Source organism: Ostreococcus tauri (genome assembly GCF_000214015.3).
Source record: "Ostreococcus tauri WGS project CAID00000000 data, contig chromosome 15, whole genome shotgun sequence".
Taxonomy (NCBI): domain Eukaryota; kingdom Viridiplantae; phylum Chlorophyta; class Mamiellophyceae; order Mamiellales; family Bathycoccaceae; genus Ostreococcus; species Ostreococcus tauri.
This window is the reverse complement of record NC_014440.2, coordinates 109391-133477: the sequence shown is the minus strand read 5'-3', so window position 1 is coordinate 133477 and position 24087 is coordinate 109391. Positions and strand designations below refer to the sequence as shown.

Sequence of the window (24087 nt, the reverse complement as noted above, 5' to 3'; positions counted from 1 at the left end):
TCGGCGCCGCTTTCGACGTCCTAGCACGCGCAGATAGTGACCGTCCACCGACGTTCGAGTCAATAAAAAGCCACCTCGGGCACTCAGAAACAGCCGCGGGCATCGTATCAATCATCCAAGAGACGAATCACACGGGCGACGCGCACGCGAGGCCACCGACCGCCAACGTTCTGGATGAGATGCTCGAAGATGTCATGGGAATTATGCGCAAGGTTGTCGACGATCTGGAGCCGCAATTGGCGCATCTGCTCGTAGAATCTGCAGCGGCAAAGATGACGCTCACGAGACCAAGCGCCGCGATGAAGCGGAAGATGACGACTCCGTCACGGATAGAGCGTGGCGAATCGGCGCCTGTGACGCTGCACACGTCGGACATTTACGCGGAAGCGCCATCGTCCCACTTTGTTCGGGATTTCGGCGACTACTAGTGATGAGCGGACGGCTACTCGCGCTTCTTGAAAAGAATCACAACACTCAAACGAACGCGCTCAACGCTCGACGCGAGCGCGCTGACGCCACCTGCTTCGCGTTTCACGATCGATTAAAATATCCACAGTGCACCCACCGCGTTCGATGCGGCAGATCGACCCGCGTCGCGACGCGTGCTGCGACGAGAAGATGCGATGGCTGCGTCGAAGCTCGGCTCCAAAAATGCATCCACACGCCCAACCGTCGGCTCAACGCTCGACGCAAGCGCGCTGACGCCACCTGCTTCGCGTTTCACGATCGATAGAAATATCCACAGTGCACCCACCGCGTTCGATGCGGCAGATCGACCCGCGTCGCGACGCGTGCTGCGACGAGAAGATGCGATGGCTGCGTCGAAGCTCGGCTCCAAAAATGCATCCACACGCCCAACCGTCGGCTCAACGCTCGACGCGAGCGCGCTGACGCCACCTTCTTTACGTTTCACGACCGAGAATAATATCCACAGTGTACCCACCGCGTTCGATGCGGCAGATCGACCCGCGTCGCGACGCGTGCTGCGACGAGAAGATGCGATGGCTGCGTCGAAGCTCGGCTCCAAAAATGCATCCACACGCCCAACCGTCGGCTCAACGCTCGACGCAAGCGCGCTGACGCCACCTTCTTTACGTTTCACGACCGATAGAAATATCCACAGTGTACCCACCGCGTTCGGTGTGGCAGATCGACCCGCGTCGCGACGCGTGCTGCGACGAGAAGATGCGATGGCTGCGTCGAAGCTTGGCTCCAAAAATGCATCCACACGCCCAACCGTCGGCTCAACGCTCGACGCGAGCGCGCTGACACCATCTTCTTTACGTTTCACGACCGAGAATAATATCCACAGTGTACCCACCGCGTTCGGTGTGGCAGATCGACCCGCGTCGCGACGCGTGCTGCGACGAGAAGATGCGATGGCTGCGTCGAAGCTCGGCTCCAAAAATGCATCCACACGCCCAACCGTCGGCTCAACGCTCGACGCGAGCGCGCTGACACCATCTTCTTTACGTTTCACGACCGAGAATAATATCCACAGTGCACCCACCGCGTTCGGTGTGGCAGATCGACCCGCGTCGCGACGCGTGCTGCGACGAGAAGATGTGATGATCGGCCTGCAAGACAACTTTACCTTCAACTCTCGCCCAGATGCTGCGGAAACGTCTCGCCACACCACCACGTGTCCCCCTTTCGACGTGCCCTTCGACGAAATGAAACGATTGGCGACGCGTCCAATCAGTGGGAAGGCCGCTTGGTCGCACCACGCCGCGTCGAGCTCGCCTTTCGTCGAACCTTGTACCTTTCAAAATAACCGACGATGCGTAACTAAAAATGAAAGGAGTATCCACCTATCGGATTTGAAAGGCACTTCTAGTTTCAACTGAAAATCGATCGGTGACGAAAAGGAAACGAGTTTCCACCTATCGGATTTGAAAGGCACTTCTAGTTTCAACTGAAAATCGATCGGTGACGAAAGGGCGGCAACCAGCGGAAATGACCTGGAACACGCCTTCATTCCATGGCACCCTTTCTGCGGTCGATACGACGCCCGCATCACCCAATGTGATCGGAATCGCGTGTATGAATGCGTTGCGCGTCGACTCCACGATGATGGCGCGCGGCTTCGTCCAGCCGCGCGATGCGAGCCGACGAAAACATAAATTCACTCATGTATCACACCAACGATTCGCGCCGCTGGACGCCGATTCAGGCGACCTCATATCGCTAGGAGGTTCGTAATCGCAAATCAAAAGAACTGGCGCGTGGTTCATGGCGCTTTCCAGAGGGACGACGCACGGGCATGGTCACGGAGAGAAGGAATAGGTGAGAAGTTTCCCAAAACCAAGGTGCTCGCAACATTTTCGCGAGGTTTCGACGCGACGTCGGGATTTGGTGTGCGCCCCGGCGCATCACATCGTGGTTTGAAACGGATTGACGTACGTCTGCGCCGTTTTTGCATCCAAAATCGACCAGATGGCAAAAACTGTTTTTAGACGTGCATCGTTAACGTACACGTCTACGATGTTGGTTTCCAGTCTAATCGGTCGTGCCCGGCGACGGAAACGCGAGAAGACTGCCTCAAGGCGCATTGGTGCGTAATAAAATGTTATGATGGATCGATTTGGCCCGTTTCCCGGCGACTTTGCCGCGACGTCGAAAATTTTGCTTCCCAGGACTACCGGTTTCCCGTGGCTGTGCACTACCTTCCAAGCCTCTACGGGAACATAGGTTCGAGAGTCGACTTCGTCCAAACGCCGCAAAATGCGGCTCCGAGGTCGTATGCAATGTGTAAACACCATTCCATGCACGAAAACGCGAGCCCGACGTCGAACGCGACTGGCCTGGACGCTTTTGTCTCGCATCCTACCTTTGTGGCCTCTACGATAAAGACGACACTTTTATGAACACTCACAGAGCGGCGGCCGCGCAACCGAATCACATCAAACCACGTCATAGAGTAAAACAGTACAACAACTAGGCTATTTGCCGTGGCAACACCGCGCATCGAACGTCTCGTCGACGACTTACTCAACATGAGCTCAGCATCATCCTGTCGGGACTTCATCGATGAGTCGTCTCGGCGAGACAACACCGCGTTCGCCGGTCCTACGACCTCGAGCAGGGGCACTGTGATCGAATCAATCAGTAAGAGACAGGTGGGCTTCAAAACGAGCGAACGTAGCAGCGGCTTTGCGCAACTTACCATCAAAATTATCCAGTCTGAGGCGCTCGCCCAATCTCTCCAACCGCGCCGCCGCCGCGTCACGCTTCACCTCCGCCGCGCGCGCCGCGTATATCGCCGCCCATAACGCGTCTTGTAAATCACCGTCGTCGCCACCACCACCATCGAGGATCGCGCGCTTCACACCGAGCGCGCGCGCGCGCGAACTCTCTAGCTCAGAGGACTCCTCTCGCTCGACACGCGCGTAAAACGACAGCGCGCGGTCGGCCTCCTCACGGAGGCGATTGACATCCTCGGCGTCCCTGGCGACGTACGCGCCGAGGTGTGCCAGTCGCCGGAGCGATGCAAGAGAGAGCCGAACAGTGGTGGTGGTACCATCTGCCTCTGTGAGCTCCACGCGCGCCAAACCGTTCACTCCAGTGAATGGATCGTTTTCGGGACCGGTTTCGTCCCACGCGTCGACGATCTGCTCCGTCAACGGCTGAAATGCTGGATCCACCTCGGCCGGCATGTTCATACACCGGCGCGCGACGTTGAGCTGCTCAACAGCGTAGTTGTAATTCTTCATGTCGACACTGACATGAGTAGAGAGCGTGATTTCCCGGGACTTCAGCTCCGTGTATTCCGAGTCGCGCATGCTGCGATCACGTAATTGTCGGCGGATTTCGCAGCGATCGAGCCAAGCATCAACGAGGCTCGCACGATGTCGCGCGGACTCGAACCGCCAGTGTGCCTCAATTCCAGGCAAGTATTCTTCGTTATTTCGAGACCACGGGCCGCTCTCGCCGAGTCCGTGTTGTGACTGTAGCTTGCGTATCTGCAGGCACATCTTCCTTTTTTTGTCTTCATATCTCTCGAAGTGGTATTCGTAGCTCAGCCACGCGACGCGTCCTTCGATCGGTTCAGGCGGCTCGCTGGCACAGTCTAGGTTCGCCCGAGCGAGCTCGAGAAAACGACGCGCGGTGGCGTGTAATTCCCTTATGCCCACGCCCGACTGACGAGACCGCAACTGGAGCACGTCGTAGTATAGTTTGACATCGTTATCGAACACGCCATCTCGTCGAAGGAGTCGATGTGCCGTGTTCGCGAAGGACAATGGGAACTCTTTCTTTCGCTCGGAATCGAGACCGCGGATGATGTGCTCGAGGAGGAGGGACCGTCGCATGCTAGACATGAGCCGCAAACGCCCCGTGAAAGACGATCGCAATCGCGACCACACATGCTCCGTCGTCTCGCCCGCGCGGCGGCATGAGTCCGACTTGTAGACGGCCCAGTGCTTATGTTTGCAGCTGTACCCATGGGAGCTGCCGTGCATGTACGGTACCATCAGGCGAGCGCCCCCGCAGTCGGCGTCGCTCGCCTGAGCGAGCTGATCGCGGAGATCGGCGAACGAATTTTGGTCTCGTTCAACGAGCGCTTCGACGCGCCGACGAAGGTGGACGCCGTACTGACACGCGAAGTCAATGTGAACGTCGCCAAGATTCCGCCACCGAGCGAGCCCAGCGAGGGCGACGTCGTACATATCGAATCGCTCGTGCGTCGTGCTCACGAGCGCCGTGCCGCGCAACACAAATCCATGATGACAAACGAATAACAGCATCGATCGCTCGTCCATCTTCCCAAGCGCTCCGCGCGTGGTCCCTGGCGCGCGCGGTTTGTCCGCGCATTTGATTTGGGTGCGGCAGTCACCGGTTTCACACGGCGTGCACATCGTCGCCCAGCCGGGTATCCCTTCAACGGGGACGTACGGGCGGATGTATTCGAATTCGTCCCAATCCGTTGTCCCGAGTGCGCGGTGATAATCCATAGTCGCGGACCCCCGTAGGCGAACGGCCTTGGCATTCCCATCGCCACAAACGTTGAGAAGCCGTTTCACGTTCGTGTCGTCACCCCACGACGCGCTCGCGCACGCTGGACACGACGCGGCGGGGTCCCGTGACGGCGGTGCTGTGATATTAATCGTCGACGTATTCGAGTCGGGCGTCGCACCCGTGTCAACGTCGTCGTCACCGGGCGTGCTTGAAGGAGCGTTCGATCGGTGAACCGTCGCGCGCACGTCGCGGCTTGAACTCAGCTGGAAGCGCGATCGGGCGTACGCATCGAACACGCCGCTCCGAAAGAGCAGATGTCGAATTCTTTCGGCCGTGAACGCCGCGTCAGGATATCCAGATTCGGATCGCGGAGCCTCCGGCGCCACGCCGCCTCGGATTCTGTCCGCGAGGTGCTTTGATAGAGTCCGCTCGTTCGCGGTGCTCGTCGTCGATGTGAGATCCTTCAGCGCGTTTGCCAGCACCTCGTGGTGTACGAAAATATTTGACCTCGTCCCGATCCGATCCAGTGTGTTGGGCGGCTCCGTCGGCCAGAGACCGAGCGCGATGGGATCGTACGAGACGCCGAAACCGCAGTGCGGGCAAACCAGTCGCCCGAACAGGCGTTGGGGGCCAGATGCGCGCACGACGTCGTCGCTGCAGACGATGCAAAATATATCATCGCCGTCGCCCGCGGGCTCGTCGACAAACTCGACGGCATCGCGCCCATGTCGTTGCGCACGAATCGAATCTTCGCCATCGCTAGCTCGCGTCGCTTGACCCGGGCAGCACGCGTCCGCGTCGTCACCGAACGGCCGCTGCACAGCCGACCATAGCATCGCCTTAAATGTATGCACTACATCAGGGCTCGCGAATCGCTGCAATCGCTGCTGCTCCTTTTTCGCGCGCCAGCCCTCGAACGCAACCGCCTGCCTGAGAACGCCCGAGCGGAGCTCGGGGAGACGCGCGTTCCAACCGGCAGCGTCACCCTCATCATCGCTCGCGATATCATCGACATGGTTGTCGTGCTCGATCGCGGCCGTCGCAGTCGCGTCTTCGCCGCCGTCAACCGCGCCACGTTTCCTGCGTCGGCGCATCATCGGTGGGCTGCCCAAAGCCGCTTCCCTGGCTCTCCGTCGCTTTTGACCGGCGGAGCGATTCTCGAAGTTCATCCTCTGAACATGGGCCTCGAAGCCTGCCCAGGGATCCCATTCGCCCGCCGCACGACGACGCGCGGCTTCATCCATCCGAGCTTGATTGGCTTCATCCTCCGCGATGAGGTCCCGCTTGCGTATGTACCCCATGGACGCACGCGGTGACCGGTCAAGCGAATCACCCGACGCCGCGCGTGAAGTGCGCTCGCGTCGTCGCGTGTCGCCGTCGCGCGCTTCTATCGCGTTCGCATCGTCCCCCGACGCCGCGCCGTCGCGCGTCGCCGCCGACGCGAGTGGTGACCGGACGAGCGAATCCCACTGACGTATGGTGCAAAAAATGTGTGGCTTGGGGTGACTTATTTGTCCACACATGCTAAGAAGCTTTGCTTACCCAAGATGCCCCCGCGCATCTCGCGTGCCCGCGCGCGCGATCGACGTCGCCCGGGCGTGGATGACGCCCGAGTGGTGATACATAGGCTCAAACGTGCGTGAATACGTAACGCGCGCCCCGTCGCGTCGTCGCGCGCGCGCGCGCGAGCGGTGGACGCGCGAGAGGTCGACGCGCGAGGACGCCACCGCGGGTCGATCGACGACGCGCGCGCGCGAGTGTTTTTACGGTGCGTCCTGTGCGCGGATCGACGGGCGCGCGCGACGACGAGTGGGTCGACGGGCGCGCGCGACGACGAGTGGTTGGGATGCGTTTGATTTCGCGCGTGAAGATCGACGGCGACGACGGATCGACAGCGGCGCGCGCGCGTCGTCGACGCGCGCGCGCGCTCGGGGAAAATAATCTCCATCGCGCGTCGGGGGGCGGGGCGACGGTAGGGGGCGTCGGGGCGTCGATGGGGTCAACGCGACGGCGATGATGTGCAACGACCTCATGGGGGGTGGGACTCGTCGGGTTCGATGGGGTGGGCTCGACAGGGTGGTTTGAACGCGCGAAGGCGGAGGTCGGTGACTGACGGTGATTGCGTCGCGCGCGTAGGTCGATCGACGATGACGCCGCCGGTGATGATGCACGGGCGTGAGAGGCGCGGATCGAGAGGCGCGACGGCGATGGGTCCGTGGGCGAATACGACGCCGCTGGTTCCGCGCGCGCACGCGTTTCCATTCGCGGGCGCTCCGCCCGCGACGATGATGCGCGTCATGCCGGCTTTCGGGCCCAAGGTGGATAGTTTGAGAATGCAGTCGGCGATGACGAAGCGTTTGGACGCGCAGGATGGGGGGCGCGTGGCGGCGATGATGCGCGCGCCGTTTGCGCCCGTGGCGGCGTTTGGCGTCGCGCCCGTGCCGTCGGCGCGACCCGTCGGCGTCGCGCCGCCGGTGCGGACGACGACGAAATCGCTGAGTGCGAGCGATGGAAGTCATAACACGACGCACCTCGATGGCGATGGTGAGGACGCGCCAGCGATCGAAGATTGCGCCAGCACGGAGCGGTTGACGCAGAGGCAAGACGCGCACTTTTCGGGACGCGCGGGCCACGGGCTGGCGGTGATGATCCCGCAAACGTCGTTCGACCAGGTGCCGTTGGCGCTCAGAAACGCCCGTCTCGATGCGTTGGCGATTCCCGATCGTTCGCAAACCCCTGGAGTGAAGTCTCCGTTCTCGGCGGCGAACGTATTGTTGAACATGATGGCTTGCGGGTCGGATGAAGAAAACGAGGCCCCCGGGACGCGCGGCAACAAGCGCGACAGTCTCCACCCGCTGTCGGTTCCTTGCCCGAAGAAGAGAAGAACGTCGAAGAGTTTGCGAGCGAGATCGAACTTGAACACGCTAAACGTCGATGCGAAGCCTGAAGCAGCGGCGGAGGCGCACGCCTCGGGCAAGCCCAAAGCGCACCGTCCTTGGAGTCTCCCCGAGGTCGAGGCACTCGTTCGCGGCGTTGCGCACTATGGTCGCGGCCAGTGGGCGGACATCAAGGCTCTGCGCCTCGATGGCGTCTCGGAAACATTGATCAACCGCAGCGCAGTGGATCTCAAGGATAAGTGGCGCAACCTCCTGCGTGTCGCCGTGCTCCCCGCTCTGTACAAGCGTCGTGAGATCAACGGAGTGCCGGCGGAGATCCTGGAGCGAGTTCGAGTCCTCGCTTCGGCCAAGGTTGAGGCGCGCGTAGGCAAGCACGGCGCTCCGCGCGACGCCGTGGGTAAGGGCATGAGCGTCGCGACGGTCAAGATGAGCTCTCCCGGTCAGAGCGACGCCGACAAGACAGAGGATGACGCCGGTGCGAAGGGCGTGCGCCGAAGCAAGCACCACTCGCCGTGGACAATGAAAGAGGCGATGGCGCTCGTCGACGGCGTCGACAGATGCGGAGGTTGTCGATGGACGGTGATTAAGAAGTCTGACGATCCAGCGCTCGGACGTCGCACCGCCATGGACCTCAAGGATAAGTGGCGCAATTTGCTCCAGCTCGCATCTCTTCCGCCGCAATCGAGGCGCAAGCAAGAGACTCCGGCTGATTTCTTGCAGCGCGTCCTCGATCTCGAGGCCAAATACGGCGGAGCCCGACGCAAGGGTCGCAAGCCTGTAAACAAGATGGCGCAGGCGTGAGCAACACGTCCCGCATTGTACAATTAATTTCTCCCCCAATCTGTCTGTTCGCTGTAGTACTGCGCACCAACCCATTGTGATAATTATGAGCAACAAAATCTGTACTAAAATGGCTACTCGCGTCGCTTAATCTTCATCGGCAGGCCCTTCTTGGTGTGAATCGTCGCGCCCGTGATCATCTCGACGTCGTTCGGAGGGCAGTCGAGCTCAAACTTGAACTTTTTCAACAACACGCTCAACGACGTCACCGCCTCGAGCATTGCGAACTGATCTCCCGCGCACCGTCGCTGCCCACCACCAAAGGGGACGTAGCTAAAGTCAGTGCTCTGCTCGTTGGGGTACAAACCGGTCATCAAATCTGGATTCAACCCGCCCCACCCCTCGATCGCCTCGTTTGTGAACCTTCGTGAGAACCGGCTGGGATCAAATTTTTCAGGATTTTCCCAAAGATCGGGCGAGCGATGTAAGTTCCAGACCGCGATGAAGCAATCAGTGCCAGCCTTCAGCGTGATCTCTTTGCCGTTGCCTCCTCGAGGAAGGGTGACGTCCTTGATGGCTCTTCGAATCAAAATTGGTGGTGCCGGGTACAGGCGCATGCCCTCTGCGAGGATCATGCGCACTTTCTCGAGCTTCCGTACCTCCTCCGGCGTCGGCACACCGTCGGCGTTCTCAACGCACATCTCGATCTCCTTCACCGCCTCTTCCATGATCTCCGGGTGCTGCGCGAGCAAATAAAGCGTCCACGTGAGCACCGCCGCCGTCGTCTCGTGACCGGCGATGAGCATCGTCATCAAATCATCCCTCAGCTGCGTGCTCGTCGCCTCGTCCCCGCGAATGTCCACCAAAAATCGAAGTAAACTCGCATCCTCGACGTTGGAATAGTCACGTCGCTCCATCTCCTCCAATCCCGTCTCATTTCGCGACTCGATCGCGCTATTGATGAGTGTCGAGAGCTCCTCGTTGATCATCTTCATATCCTCCTTGAACTGCTTCTGCCTGGGAACGAGATCCATCGCGCCCGGAATCTGCCAGTACTGCAGTGGAAACGTCGAGCGATGCTCACTCTCGCGTAAGACACGATAGACCGCCTTGATGATGGGCGTTTCCTGTTTCAGTGCGCCGAATTCATAGTTGAACACCGCCTTGCCGATGACGTCGAGCGCCATCGCGTACAGCTCACCCTCGAGCTCCACTGTCGTCCCTTTCTCCGCCGCCACGTCTAATTTTTCCGCCAATCGCATCGCCGACGCGCCAAATAGATTGCACATGTGCTTCAGCCACGCCCCGTGAAACCCAGCGCCGATCACCGGTCGTCGCTTCGCCCACGTCTCCTTGTTCGCTGGGATCAAACCGTCGCCCATGATCGGCTCCATGATATCCGTCAATATTCCCTTTGAAAAATCATCCGCCTTATCCTTGAACATCGTCCTGACCGCCACCGGATCGCTCACGACGACGAACCACTTCGGTCCGGCCCCCAAGTTGTACACTCCACCGTACTCTCTGTAGTAATCGTACAGCGGGACGAACAACGGAGCCGCCCGGACCTCGGGCTTGAGCAGGTCCATCAACACGCGCTCAGTCACCCGAGCCCCGTTCCCCCACGGGAACACGGTGGCCAGAGACTTCACGAAGGGTGAGTCCGGGACCTCGACGCCCGGGAACAGGGCGCCGCGGTACGTCTCGGAGCTGGGCGGCGGTTTCACGGCGGTGCGCGCGCGGACGCATCGATGACGAGCGACGTTTCGACGTGGCGTCGTCGATGATGTGGCGGCGACGTGGACGCGCATGACTTCGTACGACGGCATACACGCGCGCATGGTGATCGAGTGTTCGTTCACACCGGGCGGTGCGTCGAGAGAACGACCGCACAGGGCGGTGTACTGAGGATAAGGAGCGTGACGCCGGTGGACGAGTGCGGAGCGTAAAGAGGCGAGCGCTTGGGATGTTTACGTTTTCAGAACCAGTTACAAGACAACGCGGGTGATTTTCGTGCGCACAGGTAGTAGCGGTGGAAACCGCTCGTATTTCAGCGCCATTACTGCGCCATACGGTTCTCTTTCTCGCGAAGGAACTCGATCTCGAACTCGCGCTCGATCTTCTCGAATTGCGTCTTGTCGAGCGAGTCAAAATACGGATGCTCGAGAGCGTCCGTGGCGTGAATGCGCTTCGCCGGATCAAAAACGAGAAGCTTTTGAAGCAGATCGATGCCGTGCGCGTCCAGCTGAGGGATCAGCTTGGCCAAGTCTTGCGGCTTCCATTGCGGGAACTCGTGCCAGTCTCGAAGGTTTGAGACGCCCGGCCACACTTGCTCGCTCGGCGTCCCTAGCAGCTTAAAGATGTGCAAGAGCTGCTGCAGCTCGGAATCACCCGGAAACAACGGTTGCTTGCGCGCCATCTCGGCGAACATGCACCCAACGCTCCACATATCGACCGGAGTTGAGTAGTGTGACCCGCCAAGCAACACCTCGGGCGCGCGATACCACAGCGTCACGATCTCGTGCGTGTAACTCTTCACCGGCACACTGAACGCCCTACCGAGACCAAGATCCGCAATCTTGAGCAAGTTCTTCGCCTTATCCACCAACATGTTCTGCGGCTTCAGATCGCGGTGCATCACCCCGTGCTTGTGCAAGTGCGCGCACCCTAAACAGAGCTGATACATGTAGTTTTGCACCGTCGTCGTCGGCAGCGGGTTCGACGGCCCCCTTCCCGTGAGATCCATGAACTGCTTCAAATCTTGATCCAAGAATTCAAACACAAGGTACAACATCGCCTTCCCGTCCTCCTCGACGTGCTCCACGCGCAATAATCGAACGATGTACGGCGACTCGCTCAACATTTGCAACAACGACACCTCTCGCAGCGCCGTCGACGGCACCCCCTCCTCCTCCATCTCCAATCGCGTCTTCTTCAGCGCCACCAACCTTCCGGTCGCTCGATCCCGGGCCTTGTACACCTTCCCGTACGTCCCCTGTCCGATCTTTTCCAGCTTTTCGTACGCGTCGTTGATCGAGTGTCCACCCATGACGATTGTTCGCTCCCTTTCGGTCGTCTCTCGACGTTTCCCGCGACGCCCCGTTCACGGCGAATCACCGCGCGCGCGAGATCCGGCGACGCACAGACGTCGCGCCCGCGTCGATCGCGCGATCGAGACGCGCGCGTCGGTGTGCGGCGCGCACGCGCGCGCGGTCGCCGACGACGTCGAGCGAGCTGTCGTTCCCCCTCGTTTGAAATGTGCGAGAGAGATAAATCCATCGGACATGTGGGTTCATACGTATCGACCACGCATGTTCGCTATGTGCATGCGCACGCGTGTTTAGGTATGTATTGGCGGTATGTATCGCACGCACGTCGACCGCCTCGCGCGTCGCGCGCGCGGGCGTCGCGCGAGTCGGTGACGCGTCGCTCACGCCGTGCGATCGGTCGCGACGCCCGCGCGGACGCCCGCGCGCGATCTCGCACGGGTCGGTGCTCGCGCGCGGTGGTGATCGAGGCGACATGTCCAAAAATGCGCTGCCGAGCGATTTCTTCGACGGCGGCGGCGCCGAGGCGACGAAGACGCCGTCGACGGCGACGCGGACGCGCGTGCGGACGACGTCGACGACCGAGGCGTCCGCGACGGTGGTTCGAGGCGAGGACGCGCGTGCGCGAGAGGCGAGGGCGCGCGCGGCGGCGGAGGAGAGAGAGACGCGCGAGCGGGAGAAAGCCGAGGCTGAGGCGCGAGCGATCGCGCTCGAGGAGGCTTCGGCGGTGGAGAAGACGCACATTGAGGTGCAGGAGCAGGTGGAGCTGTTCGATCGCGTGGATCGGTTGAGAAAGGCGGCGGAGGAGGTGAGGGAGGCGAAGCGGATGAAGCGGGCGGAAGCGAAGGCGGCGCCGCGCGCGACTGCGGGCGTCGTCGCGTACAGCGATAGTGATGACGACGACGTTAGCGACGAGGACGAGGATGAGCTCGTGAACTGGAGGTCGAAAAAAATCTGACGCGCGCGGCGCGCGGTGCTGAGGACTATTTAGTAAGTGTTGTAACAATTGCTGCTGCGAAACGTAAAATTTCTCTAAACCATGGCTTTGATCTTAGCGATCTTAAGCGCGGGATTCAAACCCTTCGGACACACCGTGCTGCAGTTCATGATGGTGTGGCACCTGTACAGCTTGAACGCGTCGTTCACGTTGTCCAATCGCTCTTGGGTGAACTCGTCTCTGGAGTCGATGATCCAGCGATACGCCTGGAGCAAAACCGCCGGTCCGAGGTACTTATCGCTGTTCCACCAGTACGACGGGCACGACGTCGAGCAGCACGCGCACAAGATGCACTCGTACAAGCCATCGAGCTTGGCCCGATCCTCTTTCGTCTGCAATCGCTCCTTCCCGTCCGCCGGCGCGTCGGACTTTGTCTTCAAAAACGGTTCGATCGACTTGTACTGCGCGTAAAAGTTCGCCATGTCCACCACTAAATCCCTCACAACGAACATGTGCGGCAACGGCGCGATCGTCTGGTCACCGCTCTGCCCTCGATCGACCTTGGTCAGGCACGCCAAGCCGTTCTTCCCGTTGATGTTCATCGCGCACGAACCGCAGATCCCTTCCCGACAGCTCCTTCGGAAGCTCAGCGTCTGATCCTGTTCGTCCTTAATCTTGAACAACACATCCAGCATCATCGGTCCGCACTCTCCCACGTCCACATCGTACGTCTTATACCGCGGTTCTTCGCCCGAATCCGGATTCCACCGGTACACCTTAAATCGCTGGATCTCCTTCCCTCGACTCGCGCTCGACGACGACACGCACGCCCGTTGGCCCTCACGACGCGTTCCGTGCACCGTCGCCGTCGTCGCGAGTCGCCCTCCCAGCTCTCTCGCGAGCTTTCGTCGCGCGTGCGCGAGCATGTCGACGACGCGCGCCGATCTCCCGCGATCGCGTCATCGCCCGCGTCCGCGCGCACGCCTCGTGTACGCACGCGTACGGTGTTTCGTTCATCCGCCACCCCCGCGCCCCCGGTCGATGCCCTCGTATTGGAGCGATGGAACCCCCATGATTGGCGCCGTCAACCGACCCCGAGGGCGCGCGCGACGCCCGCGCGCGCGTCGACCTCGCGCGCACTCTCCCGCACGCGAGCGCCTCGACGCGCGCGCGACCGCACGCGTACGAAGCGATTGGATCACGGGTGACGTGCACGCGCGCTCGCGTTGAGAGGTGCGCGTCGCGCGCGGCGATGACGGGGTGATCTGTGCGCGCGCGAACCGGGCTCGTGGCGTCGACGGCGGCGCGTCGTTCGTGCCGCGGGCGACGTCGGCGAGGACGGAATGGGGGATCGGCGTGACGGACGGGGGGGGGAGAAATATCCCTCGGCGTCTCCGCGGGTTCGGGGGAGACCGCGAACCGCGCGCGAGGCTCGACGGGCGATGAGATGCCATCGAGAGGCCGATGGCGGCGGCTTGAGGTCCTATCCACAACCGCGAGGCGGAAGGCGAAGTTGTGAAATAGCGAGAGACTGACGACGTGTATATTTCGCGCGCGACGCAGAGACACAAGTAGACATGGCTCCGAACAAATGTAACGTGCCCGCCGCGGCGAAGATTTCGATGGCGGACGTCGCCGCGATGCGCGAGGCGCAGGGCATGAAGAAGGACGAGGACGCGCGCAAGGCGGCGGGCGAAAAGATCGCCGAGCTCGCGAACGCGGCGTCCTACGCCGAGGAACCGTATCTCATCGAATTGCTCGATGTTGCGTTCATGCTCGCGGGCGATAACAAGTCCGCGGACGTGCGCGCGGCTGGCGATAAGGCTGTGGACGCCATCGCGCCCAAGCTCTCCGAGTTCGCCGTGCGCCCAGCGTTGAAGCCGATCTTCGCCGGCTTCCAGTCTCAGTTCTGGCAAGCGACCATGGCGGCGCTTCGCGTGCTCGATGGCTTTGTTGCTCGTAACCGCAAGGCGGTGGCGGCCAACTTGCCGGAGATCATCCCGGAGCTCGCTCAAGTGATGGTGCACATGCGCTCGGAGGTCAAGGAGGCGTCCACCGCGTCCATGGCCAAGGTCGCGGACTGCGTCGGTAACCTCGATATCGAGCCGTTCATTCCTACTTTGATTGAGTGCATCAACAACGTCGATGAGGTTCCGGAGTGCGTGCACAAGCTCGCGGCGACGACGTTCGTGCAACAAGTCGAGGCTCCGACGCTCTCCATCATGGGTCCGCTCCTTCAGCGCGGGTTGTTCTTCCAGCAATCCACCCCGATCAAGCGTAAGTCCGCCGTTATCATCGACAACATGTGCAAGCTCGTCGAAGATCCGATGGATGCCGCGCCCTTCTTGACGAAGCTTTTGCCGCTTCTGAAGCGCGCTATGGATGAAGTCGCCGACCCAGAGTGCCGTCAAGTGTGTACCCGCGCGTACAAGACGCTTCTCCAAGCCGCCGGTAATGAAACCGGCGCCGAAGAGAGTGGTGAAGCCGGCAAGGGTGTCTACAACGAAGAGACCGTCAGCGAACAGTTCATCGAGCTCTTGGCCGCCTCTACCGGCTCCTCCAAGGAAGATGTCACCGCTTTCGTCCAAGGCGAAGGCGTCAAGGTGTACTTTGACTACATTTGCTCCTTGTCCGCCAACGCCCTCTTGGCCAAGAACTTCGACTTGGATACCTGGACTAAGTCTTGCGCCACCTCTTACCTGAAGCTTTTCTTCTCCGAGGCTGACGTCATGACCAAGTCCCTCGTCGAGCGTGCGGAACACGTGTACGAATCCTCCAAGAAGGTGTTCGTCGTCGAGGACGAAGAAGGCGAAGACCTTTGCAAGTGCGATTTCTCCCTCGCGTATGGTGCGTTGATTTTGCTCAACAACGCCACGCTCCACATGAAGAAGGGTAAGCGCTACGGTTTGTGCGGCCCGAACGGTTGCGGCAAGTCCACTTTGATGAAGGCCATCAACAACGGTCAAGTCGAAAACTTCCCGCCGCCGGAGGAGCTCCGCACGGTGTACGTCGAGCACGACATCCAAGGTGACCAGCACACGATGAACGTCGTCGAATTCGTTCTCGACAACGAAGTCATCCGCCAACACGGTACCACCAAGGAGCAAGTCGCCGCGACGCTCACGTCTTTCCAATTCACCGACGAAATGATCAACGGCCCTGTCGTCGCCCTCTCGGGTGGCTGGAAGATGAAGCTCGCGCTCGCCCGCGCCATCCTCATGAAGGCTGACATCTTGTTGCTCGATGAGCCGACGAACCACTTGGACGTCAAGAACGTCGCCTGGTTGGAAGAGTACCTCAACTCGCAAACGCAAGTCTCTTCCATGATTGTGTCCCACGACTCTGGTTTCTTGGACCGCGTGTGTACGCACATCATCCACTACGAAAACCGCAAGTTGGTGACGTACCGCGGTAACCTCACCGCGTTCGTCGAGCAGTGCCCGGCGGCGAAGAAGTACACCGAGCTCTCTAACGATGAGCTTAAGTTCATCTTCCCGGTCCCGGGTTTCCTTGAAGGCGTGAAGAACAAGGATAAGGCCATTGTCAAGGCGACGAACTGCTGGTTCAAGTACCCGAACACCACCCGCCAGATCATCCAGCAAGCGACCATCCAGCTCTCTTTGAGCTCTCGCGTCGCCTGCCTCGGACCGAACGGTGCGGGTAAGTCCACGTTCATCAAACTCCTCACTGGTGAGGCTGAGCCGGACCAAGGTACCGTCTGGCGTCACCCGAATATGCGCTACGCGTACGTCGCGCAGCACGCGTTCCACCACGTCGAGCAGCACTTGGACAAGACGCCCAACGAGTACATCCGATGGCGTTTCTCCACCGGTGAAGACAAGGAAAACTTGACGAAGGTGACCGCGCAGTACACCGAAGAGGAAAAGAAACTCATGGCGGAGAAGATCCCTGTCGAACAGGAGGATGGCTCCATGCTCAAGCTCGTCGTCGAGAAGATCATCTCTCGTCGCACGAAGAAGAACAAGCACGAGTACGAAGTTCAGTGGAAGGGTCTCTCGATGGATGCCAACACCTGGGTTGCTCGCGAAAAGCTCGAAAAGTTCGGTTTCACCAAGTACCTCATGCGTGTCGACGAGCGCGAAGCCGCTCGCGCCGGTTTGTACGCTCGTCCGCTCACGCAAGCGAACGTCGAAAAGCACTTGGTCGACTTCGGTTTGGACGCAGAATTCGGTACGCATAACCGTATCAAGGGTCTCTCCGGTGGTCAAAAGGTTAAACTCGTGCTCGGCGCCGCCATGTGGCAGCAACCGCACATTGTCGTCATGGACGAGCCGACGAACTACTTGGATCGCGACGCCCTCGGAGCGCTCGCGTGCGCCGTCAAGGAATTCGGTGGCGGTGTCTTGCTCATCACGCACAACTGCGAATTCGCTGACGCGTTGAAGGAAGAGACCTGGAACGTGCCGGGTACCGGCTTCGTTGAGATCGAAGGTAACAAGTGGGGTCAAGGCAAGTCTGCCAAGGGTGCGGCCGTGGAGTTCGAGATTCAAGAGGACACCGTCGACGCCCTCGGTAACAAGGTCAAGGTGAAGGGACCGAAGAAGAAGCTTTCTCGCAAGGATATCAAGGCTATGTCCAAGGCGCGTGCGGCTAAATTGGCCGCAGGCGCTGAGATTACGACCGATAGCGATTGGGACCTTGATGTCTACATCGGCGTTGACCCGGACGCCGCTAAGAAGGCGGAACGTGAGGCTAAGAAGGCTGCAAAGTAAACCTCAACGTCCGTGAGCTCTGATTGGCACGTCGAACACATTGAAATGCAAATTTATCAAAAAAACTTATCCCTCCTCGCGGAACTCGCCGTGATCATCGCAACCGAACATTAAAACAACGCATTATCAACTACGCTCTGCTTCAGACGCCCCAGACATCGCGTCCAACACTCGCGCGCGCGCTGGGCGCAAACGCCCGCCGCGCCCGGACTCGCACCGCACACGCCGACGCGCGACTGCATCGTCCACGCGCGCGCGTCGAACATCAACCAAAGACGAAGACGTGTCAATTGCGTCCGTGTACGCGTCGGTACACAACTGCAAGTGTCTTAATCGACGCTAAAAGTCACGACAAAGTCAAAACAAACGTTTGAGCAAGTCAAATCCACACGCATCGATCTCGATGTTCTCCGTCGCGGAGACCCCTGTGGTTCCCCGCTCGCGCGTGAGCACTCGACCACTTACGTGGGTCGTCCACCCCGACCGCTCGATCGCGTCAAACAGCGACGATTGGCGAAACGCGAAGCGTATTCGTGGAGACGAGGGTTCGGCGAGCGAGAGCGAGACCGAGGCGTCGACGAGCGGACGACGAAGAAACGGTGGTGGCGCCGAGGTGGTGGATAAAGACGGAGAACGAACGGTATTGACGTGGAGGATCGATGACGCGCGATCGCGGACGTGCGTGATTGAGAGCTCGAGCGGGCGAGCGACGCGCGTGATGACTCCGAGCGCTTTGGCGCAGACGTGCGCGTGCGGACAAACGCGCGACGGCGCCGCTTTCGTCGTGCTCGCAACGACAGACGGGGAGCACGTTATGCGAGTACTTTTGGAGGATTTAGACGATTTCGAAAGCGCGGGAACGACGGTGAAGGCGACGCGGGGGCCGGCGTCGGCGACGCGCGTGGCGGCGCTCGGAGCGGTAGGCTCGGACGCGTTCGCCGTGTTCGACGTCTCGGGATCGGGCGTGGTGTATCATGCGAAGACGATGCAAGTGATTTGTGAGATTCAGTCGTCGAGCACGCTCAGTCGGGTGTGGAACGCGGTGAAGGGTTCGTCCGAGAGTGCGGTCATCGGTGCCACGCCTCGGTCAGAGCGCGTGAGCGGGAAGGATGTGGTCGCCTCGATCTCCGCCGACGGCTTCGTGCAGGTGTGGGACGTCACGGAGGCGTGCCGTATCGCTGAACAGCTCACTCTGGGGGCGATTGCGAAGCCGCCGACACAGGTGAAAGCGCCGCGCGTGTGCGCCTCGCATCTGCCCCCGGCGCCTGGCTCGCAAGACCGGGCTGCAGGCGATCGCCCGGCGTACGCTTTCGCTGTCTCCCCGTCGGCCAACGGACTCTCTTTAAACTTCGTAGTCTCCTCGCGAGAGAACCCGCACGACAAGGGACCTCAGCTCGCGCTGTACACGATGAAGCACGGAGCGCTCGTGTTTACGTCCTCCGTGGAGGGCTCGAGAGGGACTGCGCTCGCGCTCGCGCTCACGGGCGAGTTCGTCGTCGCCGCGCTTGAATCGTCATCTGGAGGTTGTACTTCGTCGTGTTGGCCCTTAGACGCGCTCCACCGAGCGCGCGATGTGCGCTCGGGTGAATCGGAGGCGAGCACGCTTGAAGAGTGGGGACACAGCGGCGGAGGGAATGACGCCGCGAGCGAGCTTATGAAGCGTTTCGGCGCACTCAGCGGGTACACGGCGGAGTCCGTGGCGACCGCACTCACCCGTGAGCTCACTTCGTGCGGTTTGGACTCGGAAGAGGCTCTGACGGAAGCGCGATGCGCCCTCTCCGTGGAGGCTGAGCGTGCACATACGGTGCGCGACTTGGTCATCGCCGCCGCTGGTCCGTCACCAACCGTCGCGCAAGTCCTGGAAACGTGGTGTCGTATCGCGCCAACGTACGCGAAGAGTTGGAAGCGCGCACACGCGCCGCTTTCATTCATTCGCGCCTCGACGGGTCCCGTTCTCGTCCGAGCAGGCGGTTTGCTCGGGGCGATTCGTGTCAACGACGAGGTCGAGGAGTCCAACGCTCGAGCGCAAATCATGAACGAAGACGCACCGACGCTCAAATTTCACGCCGGCGGCCGACAAACCGCGTCTGCTCTCATCGCACTGTTCGCCAGATTGAACTCAGTCTTGGGTGGAGCGGCATGCGTCGCCATGGACTTGATTGCAAGCGGTTTATGCGTGGATACAGCACACGGCGCCGCGTTCGACAACCATGATGAACAAATCGAGGCGGCGAGTCAAAACGCGAAGGATTGGCTCGAGTCGTTCGCGGGCGCACTCATCGGAGATGTGTTCCCACCGGCGCCGAGCGACGAGAGCGATGCGCGGGCTCGAACTCGTAAGGCGTCGCATCGCGCGAGACAGCGAATCATCGTCCGCCTACTTCAGGACGCGTTGAGCTCTATTCCCGACCCCGAGCGAGCGCTTCAAGAGCGTGTGGACGCTTGGATGCGAGATCCGACCGATCTGGGTGACGTGACGGACCAGGCGAGCGATCGCGAGGAATCCCAACACGGAGCTCTTGTGCTGAATGCGGCAAGGCAACAAGCACGCGCACGTCTCGAAGCGGCGCGTGGAATGGTGCTCTTGTTGGGATGCGTTCGGCTAGGACCGAAGATTGGATTCCCGGCCGTTGCCGCGGAGTCCATTTCGACTGTTCTCCCTCGGGCAATGGGCGCGTACCGCTCGGCGATTTTGTCATCGTGGCTTTTGACCGAGCGTCGTTCGTGCTCGAGTGTCGGTAAGACAGACGCTCCGCGCCTGGCGGTTGTCTTGGCGAATTTAAACCACGACGAGGTGAAGGATTTTTCGGAGGGTTCGGGTTTGCGACGCGCCGGCTCCTTGGTGGACGCATCACTCGCCGCCGGCGCAGCGACGTCATCTTCGCAGGAGCAGCGAGTGATCGAGATTGGGACCGCGCTCTACGCTGCTGGGGAAATAGACGCCCTTGGCACACTCCTGGCGTTCGCGCGTCAGCAAGTACCGGGGAACGAGTCCATCTACGACGCTTCATTCGACGCTCCGGCACCGCTCTTCCTGCAGGCGTTGTGGACGTGCGCGGATTTAGCTGGTCTCAACGATGCTGAGGACGCAAGCGAACGCGTGAAGTCAGTTGATACCGCCATCGCACTCTTCAGCAGAGTCGCCGCGTTCATTCCAAAAGCTCCGAGTCCCGTGGACGCGCTGCTCGTGCAGTTGTTGCGAGTGATCCAGGGTACGCTCATGGGAACTGACGATGCGTTTCCGGATGATGCTGTGTCCCGTCTGGAGTACTACGAGGTTGTCATGTTGTTCTTTGAGCGTCTTGGATGCGCCGCAGGCGCCGCAGCCGCGGCGTACGCGGCTTTACACGAGGTTCAGGACGATGAGAACCAGAGCGCGCGATTGTGGGCAAATGTTTTACAGTACGCGGTGGACGCACGCGATTGGCGAGCAGCGTACTGCGCGGCGACAAGCGTCGCAGGCGAGCACCGTCAGGCGGCTGCGATGCGGCGCTTAGTAGCGAGCGTATGTGAACCCGGTGCGAAGAACGGCGGGGCGGTCTTGAGCACGCTTTGCTTGGACGAAACCGATGGGCCACACTATCAGACCGTCGTAAACGCGCTCGAAGGGCGAGCATCGACGGCGCAGACCGATGCACCGAGCGAAATTCTGTATGGTTTCTACCTGAACCGAGGGGATCCCGAGAAGGCCGCGGTGTCCATGCACGCATTCGCGAATAGACTGAGAGAGACGACGATGGAGACGGCGCGTAAACCGGGCGTGAGTTACGAGGAACTCGTCGAGGCTCTTTCCAGACAGTCCTCGGCGCTTCTCGCATCCGCAAACGCCCTGACGGTCCTCTCTGATCCCTGCTCGGTGAGCTTTGACGCTACGACGGAGGATGCGCACATGGAGGGTAACGACGATTTTTTCGCGGCGAACGTCGTCTCGAGCGGTCAAGACACGAAGAAGAGTCCTTTGGCGACGGTATTGTCCGAGTATGCCTTGTCGGCGGCGCGTCTCGAGCTTTTGCACGCTGGATGCGACATCTCCGCGCTCAGGTTCGAGGGAAATGATCGCGAAGTGATTCCATCGCTGTGTCGATTGCTGATCGAGTACGGTTGCTTCACCGCCGCGACGACGCTCTGCACGGCATGGCTGGACGGTGAGAAACTCACGTCGGCGCTCACTCTCGTTGCGGGCACAATGGCGGCTCGCGCGAGTATGATCCAGATCGGGGACGAATCCACCATGCTCGCCGAGCGAGACGATGCGACAAGGCAAGAGAACGCAGAAGCGTCAGATTACCGTGCTCTGGCGGGTCTCATAGGCGTCGATCCTGTGGCGACGTCGATCGATTCGTACTGGAGCGAGCTCAGACGATTCGTGGAGCGCTTCGACACGTCGGATCGCAACTTTGCGCTGTCCGAAGCGGTTGCGCGGTCGATCCTATCGATTGATCCTCGAATAGCGCTTCCGCACTGGCTCGTGAAGCGCTTCATCAATCCCGAATCGATCTTCACGAGTCGCGGTATGGCGCGACGCGGTGCGAATCCGGCAGCGCTCCTGCGCGTTTATCTTGAATTCAATCGCGTGGAAGAAGCGGCACAGTTATCCCTCAAGGAGTTAACCTCTTGGTCGAAGCGCTCCGCGATCGATCGCACCGCTCATGGGGCGTGCTGGTTCCCAATGAATCTGATCCTCGAGGCTCGCGATCGATGCACGCAGAATGGCCCGCTTCAGCAGTTGCGCGAAGCCTTGGCGAAGGCGATCAAATCGCATGAGACGCGAACGAAGGCCGATAGCGCCATGCTTGCTCAAGTCTCGGCGTAGGCGATGCGAGTGAGAATAGTTAGTACTGTAAAGTTGTTTCGTGAGTGGAATCGAGACACGCTCGGCGTAAAAATAATATAATCACACAGCGAGACGAGCGATTTTGCGTCTAGTAAGACTTGGCGAAGATGCAGACCTCCTTCGCGGGCTTGCCAGACATCAGGCACGCGTGCGGGCCAGTGGGTTGGTCGAATGGGAAGCATCGGATGGTGGCGCCGGTTTCTTCCTTGATTGCCTTTTCCTCTTCATCAGTGCCTTCCCATCCGCATCGCGCCCACTTGCCTTCCTCAATCGCCGCCCTGAGTTCGTCCATCGTCTTCACGTCGACGATGTTCTCGTCGCGGAACGCAGTCGCCTTGGCGAGCATGGAGGATTGGATATCGTCGAGGACGCCCTTGATCTTCGCCTCGAGTGCGGCGGGTTCGACACTGACACCGAACTCCTTACCCTCCTTACCCGGAACGTCGCGACGAGCAATGACGCACGCACCCTTAGCAACGTCCTTCGGACCGACCTCGATGCGAATCGGCACGCCCTTCATCTCGTATTGGTTGAACTTCCAGCCAGGCGACTTGCTCTGATCGGCGTCGAGGTGCGTGCGAACGCCCGCACCCTCGAGGGTAGAGATGATGCCGTCCACGGACGCCATAACTTCATCCTTCTCCGCGTCCTTCTTCCAAATCGGTACGACGACGACCTGGATCGGTGCCAGTTTTGGGGGTAACGTGAGCCCGGCGTCGTCGCCGTGCGTCATGATGATGCCGCCGACGAGGCGCGTGGACACCCCCCAAGAGCTCTGATGGACGTACTTTGTCTCCCCTTGGTCGTTCAAAAACGTGGTGTCGAACGCCTTGGCAAAGTTATCTCCCAAGTTGTGCGAGGTCCCAGCCTGGAGCGCCTTCTTATCGCCCATCATTGCCTCGATGGTGTACGTCACGTTGGCCCCGGCGAAGGACTCCACTCGAGATTTGCGTCCTGGAATCACCGGCATCGCCGCCTGCGTCACGGCAAAATCGGCGTAGACCCGAATCATCTCCATCGCCTTCGCCTCGGCCTCTTCCGCCGTGGCGTGCGCCGTGTGCCCTTCCTGCCACAAAAATTCAAGCGTGCGAATGAACGGCCGCGTGCGCATCTCCCATCGATGCACGTTGCACCACTGATTGAGCAGCATGGGCAAATCTCGATAACTCTGAATCCACTGCGACATCATGTTATTCACAATCGTCTCGCTCGTCGGTCGCACCACCAGGGGCTCCTCCAGATCCTTCCCTCCACCCTTGGTCACGAGCGCGAGCTCCGGCGAGAAACCCTCCACGTGCGACGCCTCCTTCGTGATGAACGAGTACGGAATCAACTGCGGAAAGTACGCGTTCTGCACCCCGGTCTCCTTAAACCGCGCGTCCATGTACTTTTGAATCCCCTCCCAGATCGCGTACCCGTACGGTCGGATCACCATCGTCCCTCGCGCCGGGCCGTAATCCGCGAGTTGACACTCTCGAACGCAATCGAGGTACCATCGACCAAAATCTTCGCTCCTTCGCGCGATGCCTCCCTTTGACCCATCCCGCGCCGGCGTCCGCGCGTTCTCCGTCCCCCCGTTCGCCCGTTCGCTCGCCGCCGCGTCCGCGATCGTCGTCCGACCTCGAGTCGACGTCACGTGGACCCCGACGACGGCGCGCCCGCCGTGGGTTTTCCTCCCGTGCGCCGTCGCGCGCGCCCGCGCGCGCGCCCTGAGGGCTCGACCCGCCGCCGGCACCGACCCCGCGCGCATCGCTCGCTCGACCCGTCGACGCGCGCGACCCGTCGACGCGCGCGCCCGTTCGCGGCCGCGACGACGCGCGATGCGTGGACCCACCGGTCACTTTTTTCACGTCGACGGTGCGCGCGCTTTCGAAGATCGATCCTGCAGCCGGGGATCCATAGT

General features: G+C 60.6%; 11 protein-coding genes across 11 annotated transcripts; 6 read left to right on the top strand and 5 right to left on the bottom strand.

Annotated features, from left to right (window-relative positions):
- Positions 1-428, top strand: OT_ostta15g00720 (Thiolase-like, subgroup; the record flags this gene model as incomplete). Its single annotated transcript, XM_022982352.1, has 1 exon — positions 1-428. A coding segment is annotated over one exon (428 nt), but the record flags the coding sequence as incomplete, so codon positions are not given.
- Positions 429-623: 195 nt separating this feature from the next.
- On the top strand, positions 624-1847 carry OT_ostta15g00710 (unnamed product; the record flags this gene model as incomplete). The annotated part of the gene is made up of 1 exon (XM_003083168.2): positions 624-1847. One exon carries the CDS (start codon positions 624-626, stop codon positions 1845-1847), a length of 1224 nt encoding a protein of 407 aa, XP_003083216.2.
- An 830-nt stretch (positions 1848-2677) lies between these two features.
- OT_ostta15g00700 (unnamed product) lies at positions 2678-6479 on the bottom strand (the record flags this gene model as incomplete). The annotated part of the gene is made up of 2 exons (XM_022982350.1): positions 2678-3090; positions 3167-6479. The coding sequence occupies 2 exons, from the start codon at positions 6477-6479 to the stop codon at positions 2678-2680; spliced, it is 3726 nt and encodes a 1241-aa protein (XP_022841111.1).
- Positions 6480-7103: 624 nt separating this feature from the next.
- On the top strand, positions 7104-8654 carry OT_ostta15g00690 (SANT/Myb domain; the record flags this gene model as incomplete). The annotated part of the gene is made up of 1 exon (XM_022982349.1): positions 7104-8654. One exon carries the CDS (start codon positions 7104-7106, stop codon positions 8652-8654), a length of 1551 nt encoding a protein of 516 aa, XP_022841110.1.
- A 113-nt stretch (positions 8655-8767) lies between these two features.
- On the bottom strand, positions 8768-10474 carry OT_ostta15g00680 (Cytochrome P450, conserved site; the record flags this gene model as incomplete). Its single annotated transcript, XM_022982348.1, has 1 exon — positions 8768-10474. One exon carries the CDS (start codon positions 10472-10474, stop codon positions 8768-8770), a length of 1707 nt encoding a protein of 568 aa, XP_022841109.1.
- Positions 10475-10692: 218 nt separating this feature from the next.
- Positions 10693-11682, bottom strand: OT_ostta15g00670 (Serine/threonine-protein kinase, active site; the record flags this gene model as incomplete). The annotated part of the gene is made up of 1 exon (XM_003083163.1): positions 10693-11682. The coding sequence occupies one exon, from the start codon at positions 11680-11682 to the stop codon at positions 10693-10695; it is 990 nt and encodes a 329-aa protein (XP_003083211.1).
- Positions 11683-12155: 473 nt separating this feature from the next.
- OT_ostta15g00660 (unnamed product) lies at positions 12156-12638 on the top strand (the record flags this gene model as incomplete). Its single annotated transcript, XM_003083162.1, has 1 exon — positions 12156-12638. One exon carries the CDS (start codon positions 12156-12158, stop codon positions 12636-12638), a length of 483 nt encoding a protein of 160 aa, XP_003083210.1.
- A 74-nt stretch (positions 12639-12712) lies between these two features.
- Positions 12713-13543, bottom strand: OT_ostta15g00650 (Succinate dehydrogenase/fumarate reductase iron-sulphur protein; the record flags this gene model as incomplete). Its single annotated transcript, XM_003083160.2, has 1 exon — positions 12713-13543. The coding sequence occupies one exon, from the start codon at positions 13541-13543 to the stop codon at positions 12713-12715; it is 831 nt and encodes a 276-aa protein (XP_003083208.2).
- A 651-nt stretch (positions 13544-14194) lies between these two features.
- On the top strand, positions 14195-17350 carry OT_ostta15g00640 (ABC transporter, conserved site; the record flags this gene model as incomplete). Its single annotated transcript, XM_003083159.2, has 1 exon — positions 14195-17350. The coding sequence occupies one exon, from the start codon at positions 14195-14197 to the stop codon at positions 17348-17350; it is 3156 nt and encodes a 1051-aa protein (XP_003083207.2).
- Positions 17351-17753: 403 nt separating this feature from the next.
- Positions 17754-22163, top strand: OT_ostta15g00630 (Nucleoporin Nup120/160; the record flags this gene model as incomplete). The annotated part of the gene is made up of 1 exon (XM_003083158.2): positions 17754-22163. One exon carries the CDS (start codon positions 17754-17756, stop codon positions 22161-22163), a length of 4410 nt encoding a protein of 1469 aa, XP_003083206.2.
- A 109-nt stretch (positions 22164-22272) lies between these two features.
- On the bottom strand, positions 22273-23934 carry OT_ostta15g00620 (Proline-tRNA ligase, class IIa; the record flags this gene model as incomplete). The annotated part of the gene is made up of 1 exon (XM_003083157.2): positions 22273-23934. The coding sequence occupies one exon, from the start codon at positions 23932-23934 to the stop codon at positions 22273-22275; it is 1662 nt and encodes a 553-aa protein (XP_003083205.1).
- Positions 23935-24087: the final 153 nt, after the last annotated feature.